The sequence below is a fragment of the Triticum urartu genome, chromosome 1A, assembly GCF_056163025.1.
Source record: "Triticum urartu cultivar PI428250 chromosome 1A, HENAU_Tu73, whole genome shotgun sequence".
Lineage (NCBI taxonomy): Eukaryota > Viridiplantae > Streptophyta > Magnoliopsida > Poales > Poaceae > Triticum > Triticum urartu.
The window spans coordinates 436,635,779-436,659,162 of record NC_141873.1 but is presented as its reverse complement, the minus strand read 5'-3'; the positions used below and the strand labels follow the sequence as shown (position 1 = coordinate 436,659,162).

Below are 23,384 nucleotides of genomic sequence, written 5' to 3'. Positions count from 1 at the left end.
GGAACACATCATCCATCTTCAAGTGACCTTGTCGCCATGAGCTAACTAAAGGAAGTGAAATATGTTGTGCACGCATGGACAGAGTGTCAACTGCATTAGCCATATACCAAATAGTCTTGCATGCCTCACATGCTGCTAGTACCATTTTTATGGAACCTGATTTCATGTTTGAACTTGAAGCTATCAGACACTCGCACAGGAGGTCTAGTAACTGTGACTTTCTTGTATGATCAATAAAATTATGGATACTTTCTTTAGTTGGATTCAGCCTCACAAAGGAGACAATTGCTTTCAGCACAAAGATAATCTCAGATAACATCAGAGAAGGACCTGCAGCTGACTCCCGCAACATTCAGACACACCCCAGATTCACCTTGATATGGAGTGGTGGCAAGGTCGAACAGCGAACCACATACCTGCTCGACACAGTTGCGACACTTGATGGCGACTCGGCAATATTGCCCTGAGCTGTATTGATATGCTTGCTAAAGAACGAAGGTCGTGGTACTGGTCGGATCACCTGTCCTTGTGCATTCAGACCCACTGTCGGATTTGCTCTGGGCACTGGTGTCACCACGTAGGCAGCCTCGACATGCTTTTTAACCAACAACTCGTGGGCGTTGTTGTGGTGAGTTCGAGGTCAGGAACCGGGCGCTGTGGTGAAGTGTAGCCAGTGGTGTAGTCTAGAGTACCATGGACACTGACATTGGGCCATCATCATCATTACCATGGGCCAGACCACAGGTCGAGCAGATGGCGGGCGTTGGTGCATTGATGTTGATGGTGTTGATGTCGAGGGCCTCGTCGCACAGAGCAGGGGAGGTAAGCTCGGGAAATATGTTGACGATGGCGTCAGAACTCGGGCACTCTGTCGAGCCCATGGTCGTTGTTGGAGCAACAAGCCTGCTGCCGCCGACGCCATGGTCTTGCACTTCATGGTCGTGGCCATCACCATGCTTCTCGGAGCCCATCGCTTCATCCTTCATGCTATCTTCCTCCCTTATCCGAGCAAGGCACGATGCTATGGTGATTGCTAGACGGCGTTTGCGACTGCATGACTGCTTGAATATCTGTGTGCAAGCCCTGGACGTACTGATGTATGAAGCACTTGATGCTTATGGTGGACGTTCCTAGAATGCTGTCGTGTACTCGGCCATGGTTGTGGTCTGCTTGAGCTCAAGTAGCGAGCACACATGCAGGTTATACTCCGGCGACACGTCCTGGATGTCAAGGAGGCAGACGTGCTCGTAGACACACCGACCATGCAAGGCGAGAGCCCGCGTCGCCCCGACTTTTGATTGAAGCTAAACCACTGCCTCCACATGGTGGATTCTGTGGAACACGACGACCTTCAACACACCATACACGGCAAACACCTACTGCAGTGTCTCCTCGGTGATCGGCTAGTACACATGGTGCACGGTGACGCGGAGAACGCCGCCAATGAACACCTCTGTTTGGCTGGACATTTCATCGAACATATGGTAGGCAGGAAGTGGGTGGTGATTTTTTGTTGGCTCTGAATACCAAATTGTCACGACCCAAGCACAAGATGGGACGAACAGACTAATCAACACCAATATTCAGATCTAGATCGGGGGATACAGTGAGAATATGGGGTGAGAAATCAGTAAGGAAAGGGGGGGGGTACAAAGAGCAGGAGATGATGACGAGAGCAAGGGGTGAGAAGCTTCAGACGTTTCACAAATCAATCGCTCCTCCCTCTATCTAGCTTCTCCTTCTTTATAATCCCTTTGCCTAATCACAGAACTGGGCCAAGCCCAAGTCTTACAACCCATTCCATCAAGAAGGCCCTGGATAAGAAGAGGGTCATGACACAGGGTACCCAATGTCTACTACACAACCTTCTTCTTGTAGACATTGTTGGTCCTCCGAGTGCAGAGGTTTGTAGGACAGTAGCAAATTTCCCTCAAGTGGATGACCTAAGGTTTATCAATCCGTAGGAGGCGTAGGATGAAGATGGTCTCTCTCAAGCAACCCTGCAGCCAAATAACAAAGAGTCTCCTGTGTCCCCAACACACCCAATACAATGGTAAATTGTATAGGTGCACTAGTTCGGCGAAGAGATGGTGATACAAGTGCAATATGGATAGTAGATAATAGTATCTGTAATCTGAAATTATAAAAACAGCAAGGTAACAAGTGATAAAAGTGAGCGTAAATGGTATTGCAATGTGTTGAAACAAGGCCTAGGGTTCATACTTTCGCTAGTGTAAGTTCCCTCAACAATACTAACATAATTGGATCACATAACTATCCCTCAACATGCAACAAAGAGTCACTCCAAAGTCACTAATAGCGGAGAACGAACGAAGAGATTATGGTAGGGTACGAAACCACCTCAAAGTTATTCTTTCCAATCAATCCGGTGGGCTATTCCTATGATTGTCACAAACAGCCCTAGAGTTCATACTAGAATAACACCTTAAGACACAAATCAACCAAAACCCTAATGTCACCTAGATACTCCATTGTCACCTCAAGTATCCGTGGGCATGATTATACGATATGCGTCACACAATCTCAATTCATCTACTCAACCAACACATAGAACCTCAAAGAGTGCCCCAAAGTTTCTACCGGAGAATCACGACGAAAACGTATGCCAACCCCTATGCATAGGTTCATGAACCCGCAAGTTGGTCACCAAAACATACATCAAGTGGCACGTGGTATCCCATTGTCACCACAGATATCCATGGCAAGACATACATCAAGTGTTCTCAAATCTTTAAAGACTCAATCCGATAAGATAACTTCAAAGGAGAAACTCAATTCATTACAAGAGAGTAGAGGGGGGAAGAAACATCATAGGATCCAAATATAATAGCAAAGCTCGCGATACATCAAGATCATATCACCTCAAGAACACGAGAGAGAGAGAGAGATCAAACACATAGCTACTGGTACATACCCTCAGCCCCGAGGGAGAACTACTCCCTCCTTGTCAGGGAGAGCGTCGGGATGATGAAGATGGCCACCGAAGAAGGATTGCCCCCTCCGACAGGGTGCCGGAACGGGTCTAGATTGGTTTTCGGTGGCTACGGAGGCTTCTGGCGGCGAAACTCCCGATCTATTGTGTGTTCTGGAAGTTTTAGGTTACGTAGGTATATATGGGTGCAGGAAGTACGTCGGAGGAGCCACGGGGGCCCCACGAGGTAGGGGGCGCGCCCTAGGGGGGTGGGCGCGCCCCCCACCCTCGTGGGCAACCCGTGTCTCCCCTGACGTGCACTCCAAGTTCCCTGAGTTGTTTTTCTTCCAAAAATAACTTCTCCAGTTGATTTCGTTCCGTTTCGACTTCGTTTGATATTCCTTTTCTTCGAAACACTGAAATAGGCAAAAAAAACAGCAAATCTGGGCTGGGCCTTCGGTTAATAGGTTAGACCCAAAAGTAATATAAAAATGGAAAATAAAGTCCAATATTGCCCAAAACAGTAGATAATATAGCATGGAACAATCAAAAATTATAGATATGTTGAAGACGTATCAGTACCGTTTTTAGACGATAATGGCTCCCTAAAGATGGAAGAAGGTTCTTCCCGCCTCGGTGGTGCCCGTCGAAGGGCGTGCAGATGTGTGTCTCGAGCGAATCTCGCAGGATTCGGCCGGTGGTTGATTTTGGTGGATCTGTTCGGATCCGGTCTTTGTTCATCTACATTCGTGTCTTCAGGTTGGATCCGTCCAATGTACATGTCTGTTCATCATCTGCTATTACTGTTCTGATGCGCTGGTCCTATGAGGCTTTAACTCGGTAATTGATTATAGGCGCATCAAGCTAACCCGGTCAGCATTTCCCCAAGTCCAGATCTACTGCCATCTAGAGTACAAACCACCCTTTCGCAATCGCCATGTGCGAGGCATGCAACTCTATCTAACAATTCCTTAATGAATGGTGATGCGGATCGTTCCAGCCCATTTTGGTTTAGTTTTTTTTATCAAACAAGCATAAACTAAAGTGGGGGAGAAAAGCCCGGATCCAACGCAACGATCTCCCTCCCTCCCTCCCGTTTCCACGCTGGTGGGACTGGCGGTGGCGCACTCCTCTCTCTCCCTGGCCGCTTCTCCCCACCGCGAGCGACCGCGAGCTCCCACCAACCGCCCCACCCGCCGGCCTCCTCACTGCTCGGTAAGGAGTAAGCCACACTCCACTCCCCGTCCCCGACCGACACCCTGCGCCGGCGCCTCCTCCATTCCCCGCGCGCCGATCGCGACCCCCCACCCCACCGCGACACCGATTCCCCGCCCGCCCTCCCCCCTCCCTCTCCCCGCCGCGCTGTCTGTCGGCGCCCACACCCACCGGCCCGACCCAACCACCCCAAATCCCGCGCCCCCCAAATCCCCAACCGAAACCGCGCGCACTCCACTCCACCCCCAGATCCACCCCCGCCCCGCCGAGGCAGCCGCAGCCGCGATGCTCGTCCAGGACCGCGTGCTGCCGGAGCACGCCGGGAGCACCAAGTCGCCGAGGTCCCCGCGCGCCGCGCCGGGCTCCGACCGCCGCCACCCGCGGCCCTTCGCCAAGAGCCTCGATTTCAGCAACTGGGCCGCCGACCACTCCTCCAAGCTGCTCCTCCTCCTCTTCGCCGTCGCCTCCGTCGCCGCCGTCTTCCTCCTCCGCGGCGCCGGCCCGGACGCCGCGGCCCTCCTCTGCCTCGACCGCTCCGCCTCCCGCTCCGCCGCCGGCCCCGCCAAGCTCCCCTACCCGGACGTCGCCTGGTCCAAAATCCCGCCGCTCGCCATCGCCTCGGCCGCCCCCTTCGCGTCCTTCCGCGCCGAGAGGTGGATCGTCGTCTCCGTCTCCTCCCCGCCCACCGCCGCGCTCGCCGCGCTCACCCGCGTCAAGGGCTGGCAGCTCCTCGCCGTCGGCAACTCGCACACCCCCGCCGGCTGGGACCTCAAGGGCGCCATCTTCCTCTCCCTCGACCTGCAGGCGCAGCTCGGCTACCGCTCGGTCGACTTCCTGCCCTACGCGTCCCACGTCCGCAAGACGGCGGGCTACCTCTTCGCCATCCAGCACGGGGCCAAGCTCATCTTCGACGCCGATGACCGCGCCGAGGTGCCGGGGAATGATCTCGGGAAGCATTTCGATGTTGATCTGGGATCTGGCATCGCCAACCACCCCGTGCTGCTCCAGTACAGCCACGCGGATCCCAACCGCACGGTGGTGAACCCGTATGTGCACTTCGGCCAGCGCTCGGTGTGGCCGCGGGGGCTGCCGCTGGATAAGGTCGGGGAGGTGGCACACGAGGCGTTCTACACCGAGATCTTCAGTGGCCGCCAGTTCATTCAGCAGGGCTTGTCTGACGGTTTGCCGGATGTGGATGCCGTCTTCTACTTCACTAGAAAGCCGCCAACAGCGCCATTCGACCTCAGGTTTGATCCGGAGGCCCCCAAGGTGGCGCTTCCACAGGGCATGATGGCGCCAGTGAACTCCTTCAATACATTGTTCCACGCACAGGCTTTCTGGGGCCTGATGATGCCTGTTTCAGTGAGTTCAATGGCGGCAGATGTCATCCGTGGGTACTGGGCTCAGCGGATCTTGTGGGAGATTGGTGGGTACGTGGCTTTCTACCCACCAACTATTTACCGGAAGGATCATGTGCAAGCCTACCCATTTGCAGAGGAGAAGGATCTGCATGTGAATGTTGGCAGACTGATCAAATTCTTGAATGAGTGGAGGTCAAACAAGCAGAGCCTGTTCGAGAAGATTCTTGATTTAAGCTACGCCATGGCTGAGGAGGGGTTCTGGATGGAGCAGGATGTGAGATTGACAGCTGCTTGGCTGCAGGATCTTCTGGCAGCAGGGTATCGGCAGCCTCGGCTCATGTCATTGGAGATTGACAGGCAACGGGCAACCATTGGGGAGGGTGACATGAAGGAGTTTGTGCCCAAGAAGCTGCCATCCGTGCACCTTGGGGTTGATGAAATTGGCACAGTGAACTATGAGATTGGAAATCTGATTAAGTGGAGAAAGAACTTTGGTAATGTCGTGCTGATCATGCATGTTAGTGGACCTGTAGATCGTGTGGCCTTGGAGTGGAGGCTGCTATATGGACGGATATTCAAGACAGTTATCATTCTTGCCGAGCATAGCAATGCAGAGCTTGCTGTTGAACGCTGCCCTCTGTCACACGCATACAAGTGAGTGATTATTACCCCTAATAACTCCTCTTTGACTTGCATTTATAGATCTTCTCCAAAACATGATCACCACTTGATATGAAAATCAAACTGCTTAACTGCATAATGGTTAATATAAGAATTGAGCTGTATCTTCAGTCAGATCCAATGCCACCGGAAGTTCTGAACCAACAGCTCCTAACTAGATTAGTGTTGAACCTAGTGCCAATTAAATGAATAACTAGATGATGTTCCTATATTATTATTTTTAGCTCAGGTTCTTCGAGAATAAACACATTTTTGCTCAGTTAACTATGGTATGCTATTACACTCCCCTCAACCAAAGGTTTGCGTGATGGCACCAATTGTTTGCACTAGATATGCGCCTTAATTATTGACAGCCATAGATGGTGCCACCCATAACGTCTTATTTCCTTTTCCATTCTTGGCATCTGTTAGCTTATTTATACCTATGAGATGACTAAAGTTAGGTCTGGTTACTAAAGCAAATCAATGCAACAGAAAAGAAATCATCTCCAATTTCTGTTTGCAAGTTCAACTACTGGGCTTAAAAGATAACCTTACCGATGGGCTTTATATCATTGTGATGTTGTCATCATTATAACTAAATAGGGGATATGAAATTGACTTGACTTACCTTCTTGACACTCCTTTTAGTTCTATCTTGATATGTGTACAGTACCAGCTTATGCGAATTCTGCTGATCATGTGAACAACATTTTGCATTTTCTCATCAGGTATCTTCCCAAGGTGTTTGCAAGATACGGTGGTGCTGATGGATTTCTCTTCCTCCAAGACCACATGATTCTTAACTACTGGAACCTTCTGCAAGCCGACAAGGAAAAACTCTGGATAACTGATAAGGTTTGTAGATCGTATCCAGTTCCTTCCATCCACATCCTTCTGTTTCTGATCATGTATGTGTTGTCAATCAATGCGCATTATACATGAGGGTTCACATTACTTTCTCATGTTGCAGATTGCACATTCTTGGGTTACTATTCCACTGGAGAGCAATAAAGAGGAATGGTTTGTTAAGCAAGGTGCTATGGTTAAGCAAGTCGTTGGCAGTTCCCCTGTTCATTTCCAGTCGAAGTATAAAGAAAGCATGGGCGAAGATAAGATTGTATTCTGTGGCAGCGAACTGTTCTACGTGCCCCGACAGTTTGTTGAGGACTTTGGTGATCTTGTGGGTCTCGTTGGCAATTTGGATCTGCATCATAAGATTGCGGTCCCCATGTTCTTCTTGGCGATGGACTCGCCTCAAAATTTTGATTCGGAAGCTCTGGCCGGAACAGTTTTCAAGACCAACTTGGCAGCCAATGAGACTTTCTCAAGTATTTATACAGCTCAGTCACCTGCTGTTTTCCCAGTTAAAGTGATGAACGAGATTGATTTCATCAAGGTAATCCGGCTTATGTCCAAGGGAGACCCTCTTCTGATGGAGTTGGTATAAATATCATTCTTGTAGTTGAAATGCAAACATTATTCTTCCGGAGCAAGGCCAGAGTAGACAGCGATAGTTTTGAGTTTTCAGGGGTTTCTCTGTTGTAATTGCATTTATTCTGTAGCTGTTCATTTCAAAGGTGTTGTACATTGTGTTGTATCAATAGTGACAAGGTTACTGGGGTTCAGCTTGGTCCTGCTGTCCTGCTGAAGGAAAGAAGGATAGCTAAGACTTCACTGAGAAGAGCCTCGACGCGGGCATCGGTTTTTGCAAGAGTTTTGGTGGTCGGTTATAGTACAGATTCACACTTGAGCAGTCTATTGTACCCTTCAACATTGGCAAATGAAAATCAGGCATACTCTCTGGCTTGTGTTTGGATGAACATGCTTTTCTGGGACAACAGGCCATAGAGAATACATTGTTTGTGTTTGTCTAGTACTACTAGCGTACTACCTTCTAGACTGAGACACAGGATAGCTGGATTGCAGAATTCTGTAGCCTTGGTGCTTGTTATATTTGTGCTGAGCTTTATTCTAACCTGAGCAATTGTTTAGCAAATGTGTGCCAGTGGTTCATTTTTTCTGGAAAAAGTTTAAAAGTAGCATTCACTTTTGCCTCTATTTATGTTGTTTAGCATAGGATCTAACTTCAGTATTCACCTAAACATATTACCAGATCCAACAAATCAAAACAAACATGAATGACAGAGATCGATAAAACTAAGTTCTATTAAGGTTCTTTGAAATAGATGTCTCTAGCTTCACCCTTTGCAACTTGATATTCCAGCATCACTCGGTTGATGAAATTGAAGACCATACACAAACTGGACTAGCAGTGAATTTTGTGAGAAGTGTTGAGCCGTGCATGAGGACGGGGCGTCGACCCGTTGGCTGGGCAGCCGGGTTGCTGCCAGCCCACCCAAGTTCGAGTCCCGGCTCGGACGCACGGTGTTCGCGAAGTTTCTCCTATAAAAGAAAGCCAACGAGGGTTAGTCCTTGGGTTAGTTCATTTTTTGTTGTATTCGTGCATGATATTCTGAAAACCTAATTAAAGTTCTTCATTGTTTCAGAAAATAGGGGACTTGATGTCTCTTTGAAGGAAAACGCTTTCTTCAGAGTTTGTGTGGATTAAGACTCGTTTCACTTAAAATCTTTGTACAATTATACACTTGTGAAGCTTGTATTGAAGTAGACTAAACTTGATTGTGGTTCTTTTTTACTTTTTAACTGTAAAGTTGATTGTAGTATTTGTTAGTTGTAATATGTAATGCTGCCTTGTGAACAAAAAAGTAGAGAATAAGAAAAACACGTTACGATAAGTAAAGGGGTGCAAGACTATAAAAGACATTGGATAGTTATAGGAAGGGACGTGGATATTGAAGTTGTCAGAGAATTCGATGAGTTGTGTGTCCATCCTTTGATTTCACCTTTGTTTGCAACGTGCACACAAGTGTTAATATTGTTGAGAAATCAGTACAATGCACATAAAAAAATGTAGGGTTTGATTTGCTTTATAGTTGTTGGAATAGAATCCTGCAGATCCTACTATAGGGTATCCTGGCTAGGTGAATAGATTGGAAGGGAAACAAGGGACCAAATTTACCCATGTTCATGCCTTCTCGATGGAGGTAATAACCTACTCCTACTCGTGACACAACGGGGTGTACAACGTACAAGGCACAATCGAGGAATTGATCTCAATGTAAGGTTCAGGTCCCTATCGGCCATGGCTTATATAGGTTACCAGGTCCCCTAGGTTATATGAACCTAGTCGGCTACGTCGCTGGAGGCGAGTCCTCCATGGATCCGGCTTCCTTAGCTTGAACGACAAGGCTTCCAGAATCTTCCTTCTACAAGATCCACAAGCCGGCATGATGGCCCAGGGTGGAAACCGACCAAGGGGTCCTCGGGCCGGCCTACTTGGGCCAACTAACGGCAAGGTGATGCACCCCTGGGCAGTAACACCGTCAGTAGCCCCTGAACCGGTTTCCGACCTTGGTTGCTTCATGGTCGATGTCGATCTTGAGCGTCATCTCATGTCTACTTGCCAAAGTTGGAACTGGTTTTTCGAAGCTCCCCTGAAAATGAAGTCTTGTCGGCGACCTGATATGGTCGGCCTCCTCCCCGAAGTCGGCCCATCTGTCGAGAGAGGCACCATCCGGTCTTGAATTATTGATGAATTAAGCCGGACTTAGCGGAAGATGTTCCTGCCAAGCCGGCTCCGCAGGCCAATATTCCCACATAGCACTTTTTGAATTTTAATCGATCCAGTCTTTGGTCCCACCGGACCAAATCAGAGTTTTTACAGCTGGTCGAGCCGGACCACGTGGTCATGTTGACTGCTCGTCAAGGCAACGCACGTTAGTGGGTTGAGGCTCCACCTATGTCACGTCTAATCAAGGCATGCAGATGCGTGCCTCGATCCATGCGCCTCTTAAAAGCGTCTCCTTGGTGACAAAATGACATCCGAGGAGCTCTATACAAAAAATAACAAAATTCGTGCTTAAACTTTTGTGCACGGTTGAGTGGAGTTTTTGTTTTGTTTGTCTGGAGCTTAGAGGATGTTATTTGGCCACCAAATTTTGTAAGCACCTGAAACATTTGGTCATAATCAAAGATACAAAGTTTCATTTTTATTCTTTTATTTATGTTCTTCAATGTTACTATTCATTGTGCGTGCAATGCATCTGGGTGTTTTTAAGAAAACAGGGAGGCTCTCCCCGGCTCCGTATAAAATGAAACCACCAACCAGGTACACATCAGTTCAAACAAAGGTAAAAGCCAGAACAGGTGCTACAACTAGGTCAGGCTCAACACCAAAACGCCAAGTCCATCCAAGCTAGGTAAGTTCTCCTGCCAATGGGTAGGGACATGAACTCAAATATCTTTTTCATACAACCCAAGATGATTACATGAGAGACAATGCCTCACACACACTAGATATCTCGCTTCGGTGAACTGAAGGGCCGATGCAGATGATCATCAGCAGGGTGGTTGCCACAAGATCTGGTTTCTTCTGAAGAAGGGCTTCAATGTAACTCAATCCTTTGAATTATTGGGCCTAGACCATCAAATATTTCAAGATATTTCCACAAGATCTGGTTTCTTCTTTGATACGTATGCGCATGTGGCCAGATTGACCACCATTCAAGTACTACTCTCATTGAGTGCATCACACAATCTTCCCATTCATCAAATGGATGTGAAGACAAATTTCTTAAATGAGGAGTTGGAGGTGGAAATTTACATGGAACAACCTGATGGTTTTGTAGTAGATGGTCATGAAGGAAAAGTGTCTAAGTTGTTTAAAATCTTTTTATGGCTTGAGACAAGCACCTAAGTAATGACATGAGAAGTTTGAAAGAACTATGACATCTACGAGATTGGTTGCAAATGAAGCCGACAAGTGTGTGTACTATCGCCATGGTGTGGGCGAGGGAGTAATATTATGTCTTTATGTTGACGACATACTTATATTTGGTACAAACCTTAAGGTCATTGAGGAAGTGAAAGGTTTTCTAAATCATAACTTTGAGATGAAAGACCATGGAGTAATTAACTGATGTTATCTTGAACATCAAGTTTTGGAGAGGTGATGATGGTGGGATCACTTTGTTGCAGTCTCACTATATGGAGAAGGTTCTTGGTCACTTTCAATATTTAGATTGTAAACCTTCTCCAACACCTTATGATCCGAGTGTGTTGATTTGAAAGAACGAATGAGAAACAAAGGATCAACTGAGATATTCCCAAATAATTGGCTCACTTATATATTTAGCTAGCGCTATGAGGCCTGACATCTCGTTTGTTGTGATTAAACTAAGCCGGTTCGTTTCAAACCTGGAAGATGTTCATTGCATGCTATTGAGAGGATAATGCACTATCTGAAAGGTATTGCGAGTTATTAACTTCATGAAGGAAATATGCCCTAGAGGCAATAATAAAGTTATTATTTATTTCCTTATATCATGATAAGTGTTTATTATTCATGCTAGAATTGTATTAACCGGAAACATAATACATGTGTGAATACATAGACAAACAGAGTGTCACTAGTATGCCTCTACTAGACTAGCTCGTTAATCAAAGATGGTTATGTTTCCTAACCATGAACAAAGAGTTGTTATTTGATTAACGAGGTCACATCATTAGTTGAATGATCTGATTGACATGACCCATTATATTAGCTTAGCACCCGATCGTTTAGTATGTTGCTATTGCTTTATCCATGAATTATACATATTCCTATGACTATGAGATTATGCAACTCCCGTTTGCCGGAGGAACACTTTGGGTACTACCAAACGTCACAACGTAACTGGGTGATTATAAAGGAGTACTACAGGTGGCTCCAAAGGTAGATGTTGGGTTGGCGTATTTCGAGATTAGGATTTGTCACTCCGATTGTCGGAGAGGTATCTCTGGGCCCTCTCGGTAATGCACATCACTTAAAGCCTTGCAAGCATTGCAACTAATGAGTTAGTTGCAGGATGATGTATTACGGAACGAGTAAAGAGACTTGCTGGTAACGAGATTGAACTAGGTATTGGATACCGACGATCGAATCTCGGGCAAGTAACATACCGATGACAAAGGGAACAACGTATGTTGTTATGCGGTCTGACCGATAAAGATCTTCGTAGAATATGTGGGAGCCAATATGGGCATCCAGGTCCCGCTATTGGTTATTGACCGGAGATGTGTCTCGGTCATGTCTACATTGTTCTCGAACCGTAGGGTCCGCACGCTTAACGTTACGATGACATTTATTATGAGTTTATGCATTTTGATGTACCGAAGGTTGTTCGGAGTCCCGGATGTGATCACGGACATGACGAGGAGTCTCAAAATGGTCGAGACGTAAAGATTGATATATTGGAAGCCTATGTTTGGACATCGGAAGTGTTCCGGGTGAAATCGGGATTTTACCGGATTACCGGGAGGGTTACCGGAACCCCCCGGGAGCCAAATGGGCTAACATGGGCCTTAGTGGAAAGGTGAGAAGGCAGCCCACATAGGGCTGCGCCTCCCCCCCTCTCCCTAGTCCTATTAGGACTAAGAGAGGGGCCGGCCACCTCTCTCTTCCTCTCCCCTTTAAGGAATCCTATTAGGAATAGGATTGAGGGGGGGAGTCCTACTCCCGGTAGGAGTAGGACTCCTCCTGCGCCTCCCTCCTTGGCCGGCCAGCCTCCCCCCCTTCATCCTTTATATACGGGGGCAGGGGACACCCCAAGACACACAAGTTGATCCTTGAGATCGTTCCTTAGCCGTGTGCGGTGCCCCCTGCCACCAAATTCCACCTCGATCATACCGTTACAGTGCTTAGGCGAAGCCCTGCGTCGGTAGTACATCAAGATCGTCACCACGCCGTCGTGCTGACGGAACTCTTCCTCGACGCTTTGCTGGATCGGAGCCCGAGGATCGTCATCGAGCTGAACGTGTGCTAAGAACTCGGAGGTGCCGGAGTAACGGTGCTTGGATCGGTCGGATCGGGAAGAAGACGTACGACTACTTCCTCTACGTTGTGTCAACGCTTCCGTTGCGATCTACAAGGGTACGTAGATCATACTCTCCCCTCGTTGCTATGCATCATCATGATCTTGCGTGTGCGTAGGAAAATTTTGAAATTACTACGTTCCCCAACAGTGGTATCAGAGCCTGGTTTTATGGTTTGATGTTATTTGCACGAGTAGAACACAAGTGAGTTGTGGGCGATATAAGTCATACTGCCTACCAGCATGTCATACTTTGGTTCGGCGGTATTGTTGGATGAAGCGGCCCGGACCGACATTACGCGTACGCTTACGCGAGACCGGTTTCCCCGACGTGCTTTGCACATAGGTGACTTGCGGGTGACTGTTTCTCCAACTTTAGTTGAACCGAGTGTGGCTACGCCCGGTCCTTGCGAAGGTTAAAACGGAGTCTATTTGACAAACTATCGTTGTGGTTTTGATGCGTAGGTGAGATTGGTTCTTGCTTAAGCCCGTAGCAGCCACGTAAAACTTGCAACAACAAAGTAGAGGACGTCTAACTTGTTTTTGCAGGGCATGTTGTGATGTTATATGGTCAAAACGTGATGAGATATAAGTTGTTGTATGAGATGATCATGTTTTGTTGAAGTTATTGGCAACTGGCAAAAGCCTTATGGTTGTCTCTCTATTGCATAAGATGCAAGCGTCCAATAATTGCTTTACTTTATCGCTATGCGATAGCAATAGTTGCAAGAGCAATTGTTGGCGAGACGACCACGTGACGACACATTGATATAGATCAAGATGATGGAGATCATGGTGTCATGCCGGTGATGATATAGATCATGACAGTACTTTGGAGATGGAGATCAAAGAAGCAAGATGATGATGGCCATATCATGTCACATATATTGTTTGCATGTGATGTTTATCTTTTATACATCTTATCTTGCTTTGATTGACGGTAGCATTATAAGATGATCTCTCACTGAATTATCAAGAAGTGTTCTCCCTGAGTATGAACCGTTGCGAAAGTTCTTCGTGCTGAGACACCACGTGATGATCGGGTGTGATAGGTTCTACGTTCAAATACAACGGGTGCAAAACAGTTGCACACGCGGAATACTCAGGTTATACTTGACGAGCCAAGCATATACAGATATGGCCTCGGAATACGGAGGCCGAAAGGTCGAGCGTGAATCATATAGTAGATATGATCAACATAACGATGTTCACCATTGAAAACTACTCCATCTCATGTGATGATCGGTTATGGTTTAGTTGATTTGGATCACGTGATCACTTAGAGGATTAGAGGGATGTCTATCTAAGTGGGAGTTCTTAAGTAATATGATTAATTGAACTTTAATTTATCATGAACTTAGTCCTGATAGTATTAGCATATCTATGTTGTAGATCAATAGCTCGCGTTGTTACTTCCCTGTGTTTATTTTGATATGTTCCTAGAGAAAATTGTGTTGAGAGATGTTAGTAGCAATGATGCGGATTGGATCCGTGATCTGAGGTTTATCCTCATTGCTGCACAGAAGAATTATGTCCTTGATGCACCGCTAGGTGACAGACCTATTGCAGGAGCAGATGCAGACGTTATGAACGTTTGGCTAGCTCAATATGATGACTACTTGATAGTTTAGTGCACCATGCTTAATGGCTTAGAATCGGGACTTCAAAGACGTTTTGAACGTCATGGACCATATGAGATGTTCCAGGAGTTGAAGTTAATATTTCAAGCAAATACCCGAGTTGAGAGATATGAAGTCTCCAACAAGTTCTATAGCTAAAAGATGGAGGAGAATCGCTCAACAAGTGAGCATGTGCTCAGATTGTCTGGGTACTACAATTGCTTGAATCAAGTGGGAGTTAATCTTCCAGATAAGATAGTGATTGACAGAATTCTCTAGTCACCATCACCAAGTTAGTAGAACTTCGTGATGAACTATAATATGCAAGGGATGACAAAAGTAATTCCCAAGCTCTTCGTGATGCTGAAATCAACGAAGGTAGAAATCAAGAAAAACATCAAGTGTTGATGGTTGACAAGACCACTAGTTTCAAGAAAAGGGCAAAGGGAAGAAGGGGAACTTCAAGAAGAACGGCAAGCAAGTTGCTGCTCAAGTGAAGAAGCCCAAGTCTGATCCTAAGCCTGAGACTAAGTGCTTATACTGCAAAGGGACTGATCACTGGAAGCGGAACTACCCCAAGTGATTGGCGGATAAGAAGGATGGCAAAGTGAACATAAGTATGTTTGATATACATGTTATTGATGTGTACTTTACTAGTGTTTATAGCAACCCCTTAGTATTTGATGCTAGTTCAGTTGCTAAGAGTAGTAACTCGAAACGGGAGTTGCAGAATAAACAGAGACTAGTTAAGGGTGAAGTGACGATGTGTGTTGGAAGTAGTTCCAAGATTGATATGATCATCATCACACACTCCCCTATACTTTCGGGATTAGTGTTGAACCTAAATAAGTGTTATTTGGTGTTTGTGTTGAGCATGAATATGATTTGATCATGTTTATTGTAATACGGTTATTCATTTAAGTAAAAGAATAAATTGTTGTTCTGTTTACATGAATAAAACCTTATATGGTTACACACCCAATGAAAATAGTTCATTGGATCTCGATCTTAATAATACACATATTCATAATATTGAAACCAAAAGATGCAGAGTTGATAATGAAAGTGCGACTTATTTGTGGCACTGTCGTTTAGGTCATATCGGTGTAAAGCGCATGAAGAAACTCCATACTGATGGACTTTTGGAACCACTTGATTATGAATCACTTGGTATTTGCGAACCGTGCCTCATGGGCAAGATGACTAAAACACCGTTCTCCAGTACTATGGAGAGAGCAACAGATTTATTGGAAATCATACACACCGATGTATGTGGTCCGATGAAAATTGAGGCTCGCGGCGAATATCGTTATTTTCTCACCTTCACAGATGACTTAAGCAGATATGGGTATATCTACTTAATGAAACACAAGTCTGAAACATTTGAAAAGTTCAAAGAATTTCAGAGTGAAGTTGAAAATCATCGTAACAAGAAAATAAAGTTTCTACGATCTGATAGTGGAGAAGAATATTTGAGTTACGAGTTTGGTGTACATTTGAAAAATTGTGGAATAGTTTCGCAACTCACGCCACCCGGAACACCACAACGTAATGGTGTGTCCGAACGTCGTAATCGTACTTTACTAGATATGGTGCGATCTATGATGTCTCTTACTGATTTACCGCTATCGTTTTGGGGATACGCTCTAGAGACGGCCGCATTCACGTTAAATAGGGCACCATCAAAATCCGTTAAGACGACGCCTTATGAACTATGGTTTGGCAAGAAACCAAAGTTGTCGTTTCTTAAAGTTTGGGGTTGCGATGCTTATATGAAAAAGTTTCATCCTGATAAGCTCAAAACTCAAATCGGAGAAGTGCGTCTTCATAGGATATCCAAAGGAAACTATTGGATACACCTTCTATCACAGATCCGAAGGCAAGGCTTTTGTTGCTAAATTCGGAATCTTTCTGGAGAAGGAGTTTCTCTCGAAAGAAGTGAGTGGGAGGAAAGTAGAACTTGACGAGGTAACTGTACCTGCTCCCTTATTGGAAAGTAGTACACCACAGAAAAATGTTTCTGTGACACCTACACCAGTTAGTGAGGAAGCTAATGATGATGATCATGAAACTTCAAAACAAGACACTACTGAACCTCGTAGATCAACCAGAGTAAGATCCGCGCCAGTGTGGTACGGTAATCCTGTTTTGGAAGTCATGCTACTAGATCATGATGAACCTACGAACTATGAAGAAGCGATGGTGAGCCCAGATTCCGCAAAGTGGCTTGAAGCCATGAAATCTGAGATATGATCCATGTATGAGAACAAAGTATGGACTTTGGTTGACTTGCCCGATGATCGGCAAGCCATAGAAAATAAATGGATCTTCAAGAGGAAGACGGACGCTGATAGTAGTGTTACTATCTACAAAGCTAGAATTGTCGCAAAAAGGTTTTCGACAAGTTCAAGGTGTTGACTACGATGAGATTTTCTCACTCGTATCTATGCTTAAGTCTGTCCGAATCAAGTTAGCAATTGCCGCATTTTATGAAATCTGGCAAATGGATAAACAAAACTGCATTCTTTAATGAATTTGCTAAAGAAGAGTTGTATACGATGCAACTAGAAGGTTTTGTCGATCCTAAAGGTGTTAACTAAATATGCAAGCTCCAGCGATCTATCTGTGGACTGGTGCAAACATCTCGGAGTTGGAATATACGCTTTGATGAGTTGATCAAAGCATATAGTTTTATACAGACTTGCGGTGAAGCCAGTATTTACGAGAAAGTGAGTGGGAGCACTACAGCATTTCTGATAAGTATATGTGAATGACATATTGTTGATCGGAAATAATGTAGAATTATTCTGCAAAGCATAAAAGGAGTGTTTGAAAGGAGTTTTTCAAAGAAAGACTTCGGTAAAGCTGCTTACATATTGAGCTTCAAGATCTATAAAGATAGATCAAGACGCTTGATAAGTTTTTCAATAAGTACATACCTTGACAAGATTTTGAAGTAGTTCAAAATGGAACAGTCAAAGAAAAAGTTTCTTGCCTGTGTTACAAGGTGTGAAGTTGAGTAAGACTCAAAGCCCGACCACGGCAGAAGATAGAAAGAGAATGAAAGTCATTCCCTATGCCTCATTCATAGGTTCTATAAAGTATGCCATGCTGTGTACCAGATCTATTGTATACCCTGCACTGATTTGGCAAGGGAGTACAATAGTGATCTAGGAGTAGATCACTAGACAGCGGTCAGAATTATCCTTAGTGAAATAAGGATATGTTTCTCGATTATGGACGTGACAAAAAGGTTCGTCGTAAAGGGTTACGTCGATGCAAGTTTTTTGACACTGATCCAGATGAATCTAAAGTCTCAATCTGGATACATATTGAAAGTGGGAGCAATTAGCTAGAGTAGCTCCGTGCAGAGCATTATAGACATAGAATTTTGCAAAATACTTACGGATCTGAATGTGACAGACCCGTTGACTAAAATTATCTCACAAGCAAAACATGATCACACCTTAGTACTCTTTGGGTGTTAATCACATAGATATGTGAACTAGATTACTGACTCTAGTAAACCCTTTGAGTGTTGGTCACATGACGATGTGAACTATGGGTGTTAATCACATGGTGATGTGAACTATTGCTGCTAAATCACATGGCGATGTGAACTAGATTATTGACTCTAGTGCAAGTGGGAGACTGAAGGAAATATGCCCTAGAGGCAATAATAAAGTTATTATTTATTTCCTTATATCATGATAAGTGTTTATTATTCATGCTAGAATTGTATTAACCGGAAACATAATACATGTGTGAATACATAGACAAACAGAGTGTCACTAGTATGCCTCTACTAGACTAGCTCGTTAATCAAAGATGGTTATGTTTCCTAACCATGAACAAAGAGTTGTTATTTGATTAACGAGGTCACATCATTAGTTGAATGATCTGATTGACATGACCCATTATATTAGCTTAGCACCCGATCGTTTAGTATGTTGCTATTGCTTTATCCATGAATTATACATATTCCTATGACTATGAGATTATGCAACTCCCGTTTGCCGGAGGAACACTTTGGGTACTACCAAACGTCACAACGTAACTGGGTGATTATAAAGGAGTACTACAGGTGGCTCCAAAGGTAGATGTTGGGTTGGCGTATTTCGAGATTAGGATTTGTCACTCCGATTGTCGGAGAGGTATCTCTGGGCCCTCTCGGTAATGCACATCACTTAAAGCCTTGCAAGCATTGCAACTAATGAGTTAGTTGCAGGATGATGTATTACGGAACGAGTAAAGAGACTTGCTGGTAACGAGATTGAACTAGGTATTGGATACCGACGATCGAATCTCGGGCAAGTAACATACCGATGACAAAGGGAACAACGTATGTTGTTATGCGGTCTGACCGATAAAGATCTTCGTAGAATATGTGGGAGCCAATATGGGCATCCAGGTCCCGCTATTGGTTATTGACCGGAGATGTGTCTCGGTCATGTCTACATTGTTCTCGAACCGTAGGGTCCGCACGCTTAACGTTACGATGACATTTATTATGAGTTTATGCATTTTGATGTACCGAAGGTTGTTCGGAGTCCCGGATGTGATCACGGACATGACGAGGAGTCTCGAAATGGTCGAGACGTAAATATTGATATATTGGAAGCCTATGTTTGGACATCGGAAGTGTTCCGGGTGAAATCGGGATTTTACCGGATTACCGGGAGGGTTACCGGAACCCCCCGGGAGCCAAATGGGCTAACATGGGCCTTAGTGGAAAGGTGAGAAGGTAGCCCACATAGGGCTGCGCCTCCCCCCCTCTCCCTAGTCCTATTAGGACTAAGAGAGGGGCCGGCCACCTCTCTCTTCCTCTCCCCTTTAAGGAATCCTATTAGGAATAGGATTGAGGGGGGGAGTCCTACTCCCGGTAGGAGTAGGACTCCTCCTGCGCCTCCCTCCTTGGCCGGCCAGCCTCCCCCCCTTCATCCTTTATATACGGGGGCAGGGGACACCCCAAGACACACAAGTTGATCCTTGAGATCGTTCCTTAGCCGTGTGCGGTGCCCCCTGCCACCAAATTCCACCTCGATCATACCGTTACAGTGCTTAGGCGAAGCCCTGCGTCGGTAGTACATCAAGATCGTCACCACGCCGTCGTGCTGACGGAACTCTTCCTCGACGCTTTGCTGGATCGGAGCCCGAGGATCGTCATCGAGCTGAACGTGTGCTAAGAACTCGGAGGTGCCGGAGTAACGGTGCTTGGATCGGTCGGATCGGGAAGAAGACGTACGACTACTTCCTCTACGTTGTGTCAACGCTTTCGTTGCGATCTACAAGGGTACGTAGATCATACTCTCCCCTCGTTGCTATGCATCACCATGATCTTGCGTGTGCGTAGGAAAATTTTGAAATTACTACGTTCCCCAACACTTCACTATACCGGGAATCCAATAGTACTTGAGGGTTATAGTGATGCGAATTGGATATCTGATGCCGATGAGTTTAAAGCCACAAGTGGTTATGTATTTAAACTCAATGGTTCTGTTGTTTTCTAGAAGTCTTGCAAGAAGACCATCTTAATGGCTTCAAGATTTTTTTTTGAACTTGTTAGTAGTTGAAAAATCAATACAAGGTATCCTAATGAACTATGATAATCAAGTGGTGATCGTCAAGGTAAACAATTCAAAGGATAATAAGAAGTTGTCGGGACATATGAAGGAGACTGAAATCTGTCATATTTATGAGAAACTCTGGAGTAATAGCATCGGGCTATATAAACACATCAAAGATTCTAGAAGATTTGATCACGAAATGTGATAGAAATTGCATCAAAAGAGATGGGATTGAGACCTGCTATGTAAGTTGCCCATGGTGGTAATCCATTCTATGTGACCGAAGATCCCGTGAATTAGAACCGAAGAGACAAACTATTGGATAACCAGGATGAGAATATTTAATTTATAAGATCTCTCTGTTATGATGCGTTTCTCACCTAATCTGTATGGCAGGATGATATTTATCTTAATGTGTTCTGGGTGGCTTGGGTAGGCACAAATGTTGTCCTACATAACATCTTGAAACAACACATCTATATGAGTTAGACTATTAAACGTCGTAGTCTGTGAGAGTTGGGTGCTCTCTAATAAACTCATGAAGATGCTCTGGAGTATGACGTAAATGCTCCTACCCGCGGGATCAGGGTTTTTACATGAAACTTGTTTGCATAAAATTTACAGTTCAAGGTGTAGTCCACTGCTCAGGAGTAGCGTAAAATTCTAGGAGAAAGTTTAACTTGACAGTCCCACGGAAAAACATCATTATATAAACAATGTTTTGGAACCATAGGTAAACTTTATGTGCCTCTGGAATCTGGTGGGGGTTGTTGAAATTAATGGACCCAGCCTATTTAATATTTTAGAATATTGTCAATAATTCATAGTTAATCCCGGAGGCCCATGTGGGCTTTGGCCCATTCATGCATAACAAGGTGGTGTGTGTAGTTTGGTCCTACCCCGCTGCTGAAGGATGTGTGAGACCAACTTATAAGGAGAGTTATTCCACATACCACTAAGAACTTGAGAAGAGAGCACATACACACGCGCTTCTCCGTCGCCACCCGCCTCCCACTCACATCATGTTTTGTGATCAAACCGAGCCACGCTGGGACCTATGCAATATGTGTGCTGCCTTAATTTTGTCACGCTAGAAAAAGAAGTTGAAACGTCTTGCCTTTTGAGTGGGAGACAAATCTGAACAGTTGCATGGACTGTTTCTCTTCCTCTCCCTAGTGGGCGTCTGTTTCTCTTCCCCACTACCAACGGGCCAGTTGCAACTTGCCTCACCTGTAAGAGGTCGCACCTGTTCCTGGACGAGACACATTTCCATTCCTCTGTTCCTGAGCATTGCGCCACCTACCATTTCCCTATCTCATTTCTCGGTGTGCACCGAGGAGTGAGATAGCAGCAGGCCTCTAAAACTCCACCTCTCGTGATCCAGTACAGGAGAGGGGTGGTCAGATTTTTGCGGAGCGCCTTTGCGCGACCACTAGATCCTTGTTCATCGTGGCTGCGGGCGGCGACATCCCTGACGACAAGTTCTCCAACAACGATTTTCCCCCCTAATGTCATCTTATCCTCTCTATTAGGGTTAGCGTTTGGTCCACTGCTAGTAGCAATCGATATGAATACGATGCTTATTTCTTATGATCTTGATTGTGTGACTATCTTCAACAATCTGCTGATTGTTTTCGTTATCATCGCTATTATGTTATTCATGTTTTATCCACTGTTTTTCTGGATTAAACTTAACAGGAAATTCCTCAAATATTCAACATCAGCCACTTGGTATCAGGGACCTCCTCAGATGGCCTGACAGGTAGCTGCAGAAAGCTTCCAACTTCAGCTTCACATGCTATTTTGACAATGCATCTGGGTGTAGTCCCAACTTTCCCTTCGGAGTACCTATCACAACTCACACTCTGTCATGAGCCCATTTCAATCTGAATCTGCTTGTCGTACAAGGAAGGAATTTGCTAAGCAGAAATTGGTCTATCCCAAGATCAGTAGTTAATGGCAGCTGGGCTGTAATGGACAGGTCAGAAGGCCCGCAGAATCAACGGTGGAGGCGAGCGATTTCTCTCTCGTGATAACTGATTTCGGCGTCCGTTCGTCGATGGATTGCCTGTACCTCCCCGAACTCGAACTGGGATCGTAACCCGAATTCATCCTAGGCTTTTGGCCTTGGCTGGCACGCTACACCCCGCCCTCTCACTGCCGATATAAGCTAGTGAATGTGCGACCAAGCCCTGCACACATCTATTCTTCAATCCTTCTTCAAGTTGGTTCTTCTCTCGAGTCTCGATTCGATCGGCCGTCTCCGACGAAACCGAGGAGATGCTGCTCGTGCGCCTGAAGCTGCCGCGCGCGTGGACGGCGGAGGAGGACGCTCGCCTGGCGCGCCTCGCCAGGGAGAACGGCCTACGCAGCTGGCACCGGGTGGCGCGGCAGATGCTCGGGCGCTCCTACGCGCTCTGCCGCGACAGGTGGCGCGACCACCTGGCGCGCGACGTCTACCACCGCGCCTTCACCGCCGGCGACGACGCCGAGCTCGCCCGCCTCCACCAGCGACACGGCGGCCGATGGAGCAGCATCAGCCGCGCCGTCTACGGGCGCACCTCGCGCGTCATGAAGCGCCGCTGGAGGGAGCTCCGCAAGAACGGCGCCAAGAAGACGGCCTACTGTCCGCCGGCGCTGCCCACTGAAGACTTGGAGATGGAGCTCTCGGAGCAGCGTCACCCACTTGCCGACGCGCTTGCCGCGGGTTTGAGTTGTTGCAGCCTTGGCTGCAGCCCGATGGATCCCTGGGCCGGCAGCCTCGCGTTAGGTTTCGCGTGCATGGCCGTCTGATCCTGCACGGCTGCACCGATCGACCTCTCCTCTAGAATCTACTATAGATAGCTAGTAAGCTTAGAGTAGATGTTCCATTAAGAATCAAGATTGATTCCTTGTATGCTAGTAAGAATTAACTTGCTGCTATTTGAAAGCCCTAGTTCATCATGCATGTACAATGTGGATGTTCTGTTCTTTGGAAAGTTCTAGTTCATCAAGTATCACTTATTAGAACGTTCTTTCTTTTCCGACCGGTTGGAAGTTTTCTTGGTTCATTTGGTAGAAAGTTGAATCAGAAAGGTGTGATAGCTCCCGGGTGC

The 23,384-nt window shown here is 45.9% G+C and overlaps 2 protein-coding genes across 2 annotated transcripts; both read left to right on the top strand.

Annotated features, from left to right (window-relative positions):
- Positions 1–4,039: 4,039 nt before the first annotated feature.
- Positions 4,040–7,991, top strand: LOC125516422 (putative glycosyltransferase STELLO2). Its single transcript, XM_048681876.2, has 3 exons — positions 4,040–6,162; positions 6,900–7,026; positions 7,142–7,991. The coding sequence occupies exons 1-3, from the start codon at positions 4,433–4,435 to the stop codon at positions 7,616–7,618; spliced, it is 2,334 nt and encodes a 777-aa protein (XP_048537833.1). The 5' UTR covers positions 4,040–4,432; the 3' UTR covers positions 7,619–7,991.
- A 14,578-nt stretch (positions 7,992–22,569) lies between these two features.
- LOC147991591 (transcription factor MYB73-like) lies at positions 22,570–23,082 on the top strand. The gene has a single exon (XM_087538837.1). It carries the CDS (start codon positions 22,570–22,572, stop codon positions 23,080–23,082), a length of 513 nt encoding a protein of 170 aa, XP_087394963.1.
- The last annotated feature ends 302 nt before the right edge of the window (positions 23,083–23,384 follow it).

Coding starts and splice junctions, on each gene's coding strand:
- LOC125516422 (XM_048681876.2), top strand. CDS start 4,433: ATGCTCGTCCAGGACCGCGTGCTGCCGGAGCACGCCGGGAGCACCAAG. Junction 6,163..6,899: donor CCTCTGTCACACGCATACAA/GTGAGTGATTAT, acceptor TTTTCTCATCAG/GTATCTTCCCAAGGTGTTTG. Junction 7,027..7,141: donor AACTCTGGATAACTGATAAG/GTTTGTAGATCG, acceptor CTCATGTTGCAG/ATTGCACATTCTTGGGTTAC.
- LOC147991591 (XM_087538837.1), top strand. CDS start 22,570: ATGCTGCTCGTGCGCCTGAAGCTGCCGCGCGCGTGGACGGCGGAGGAG.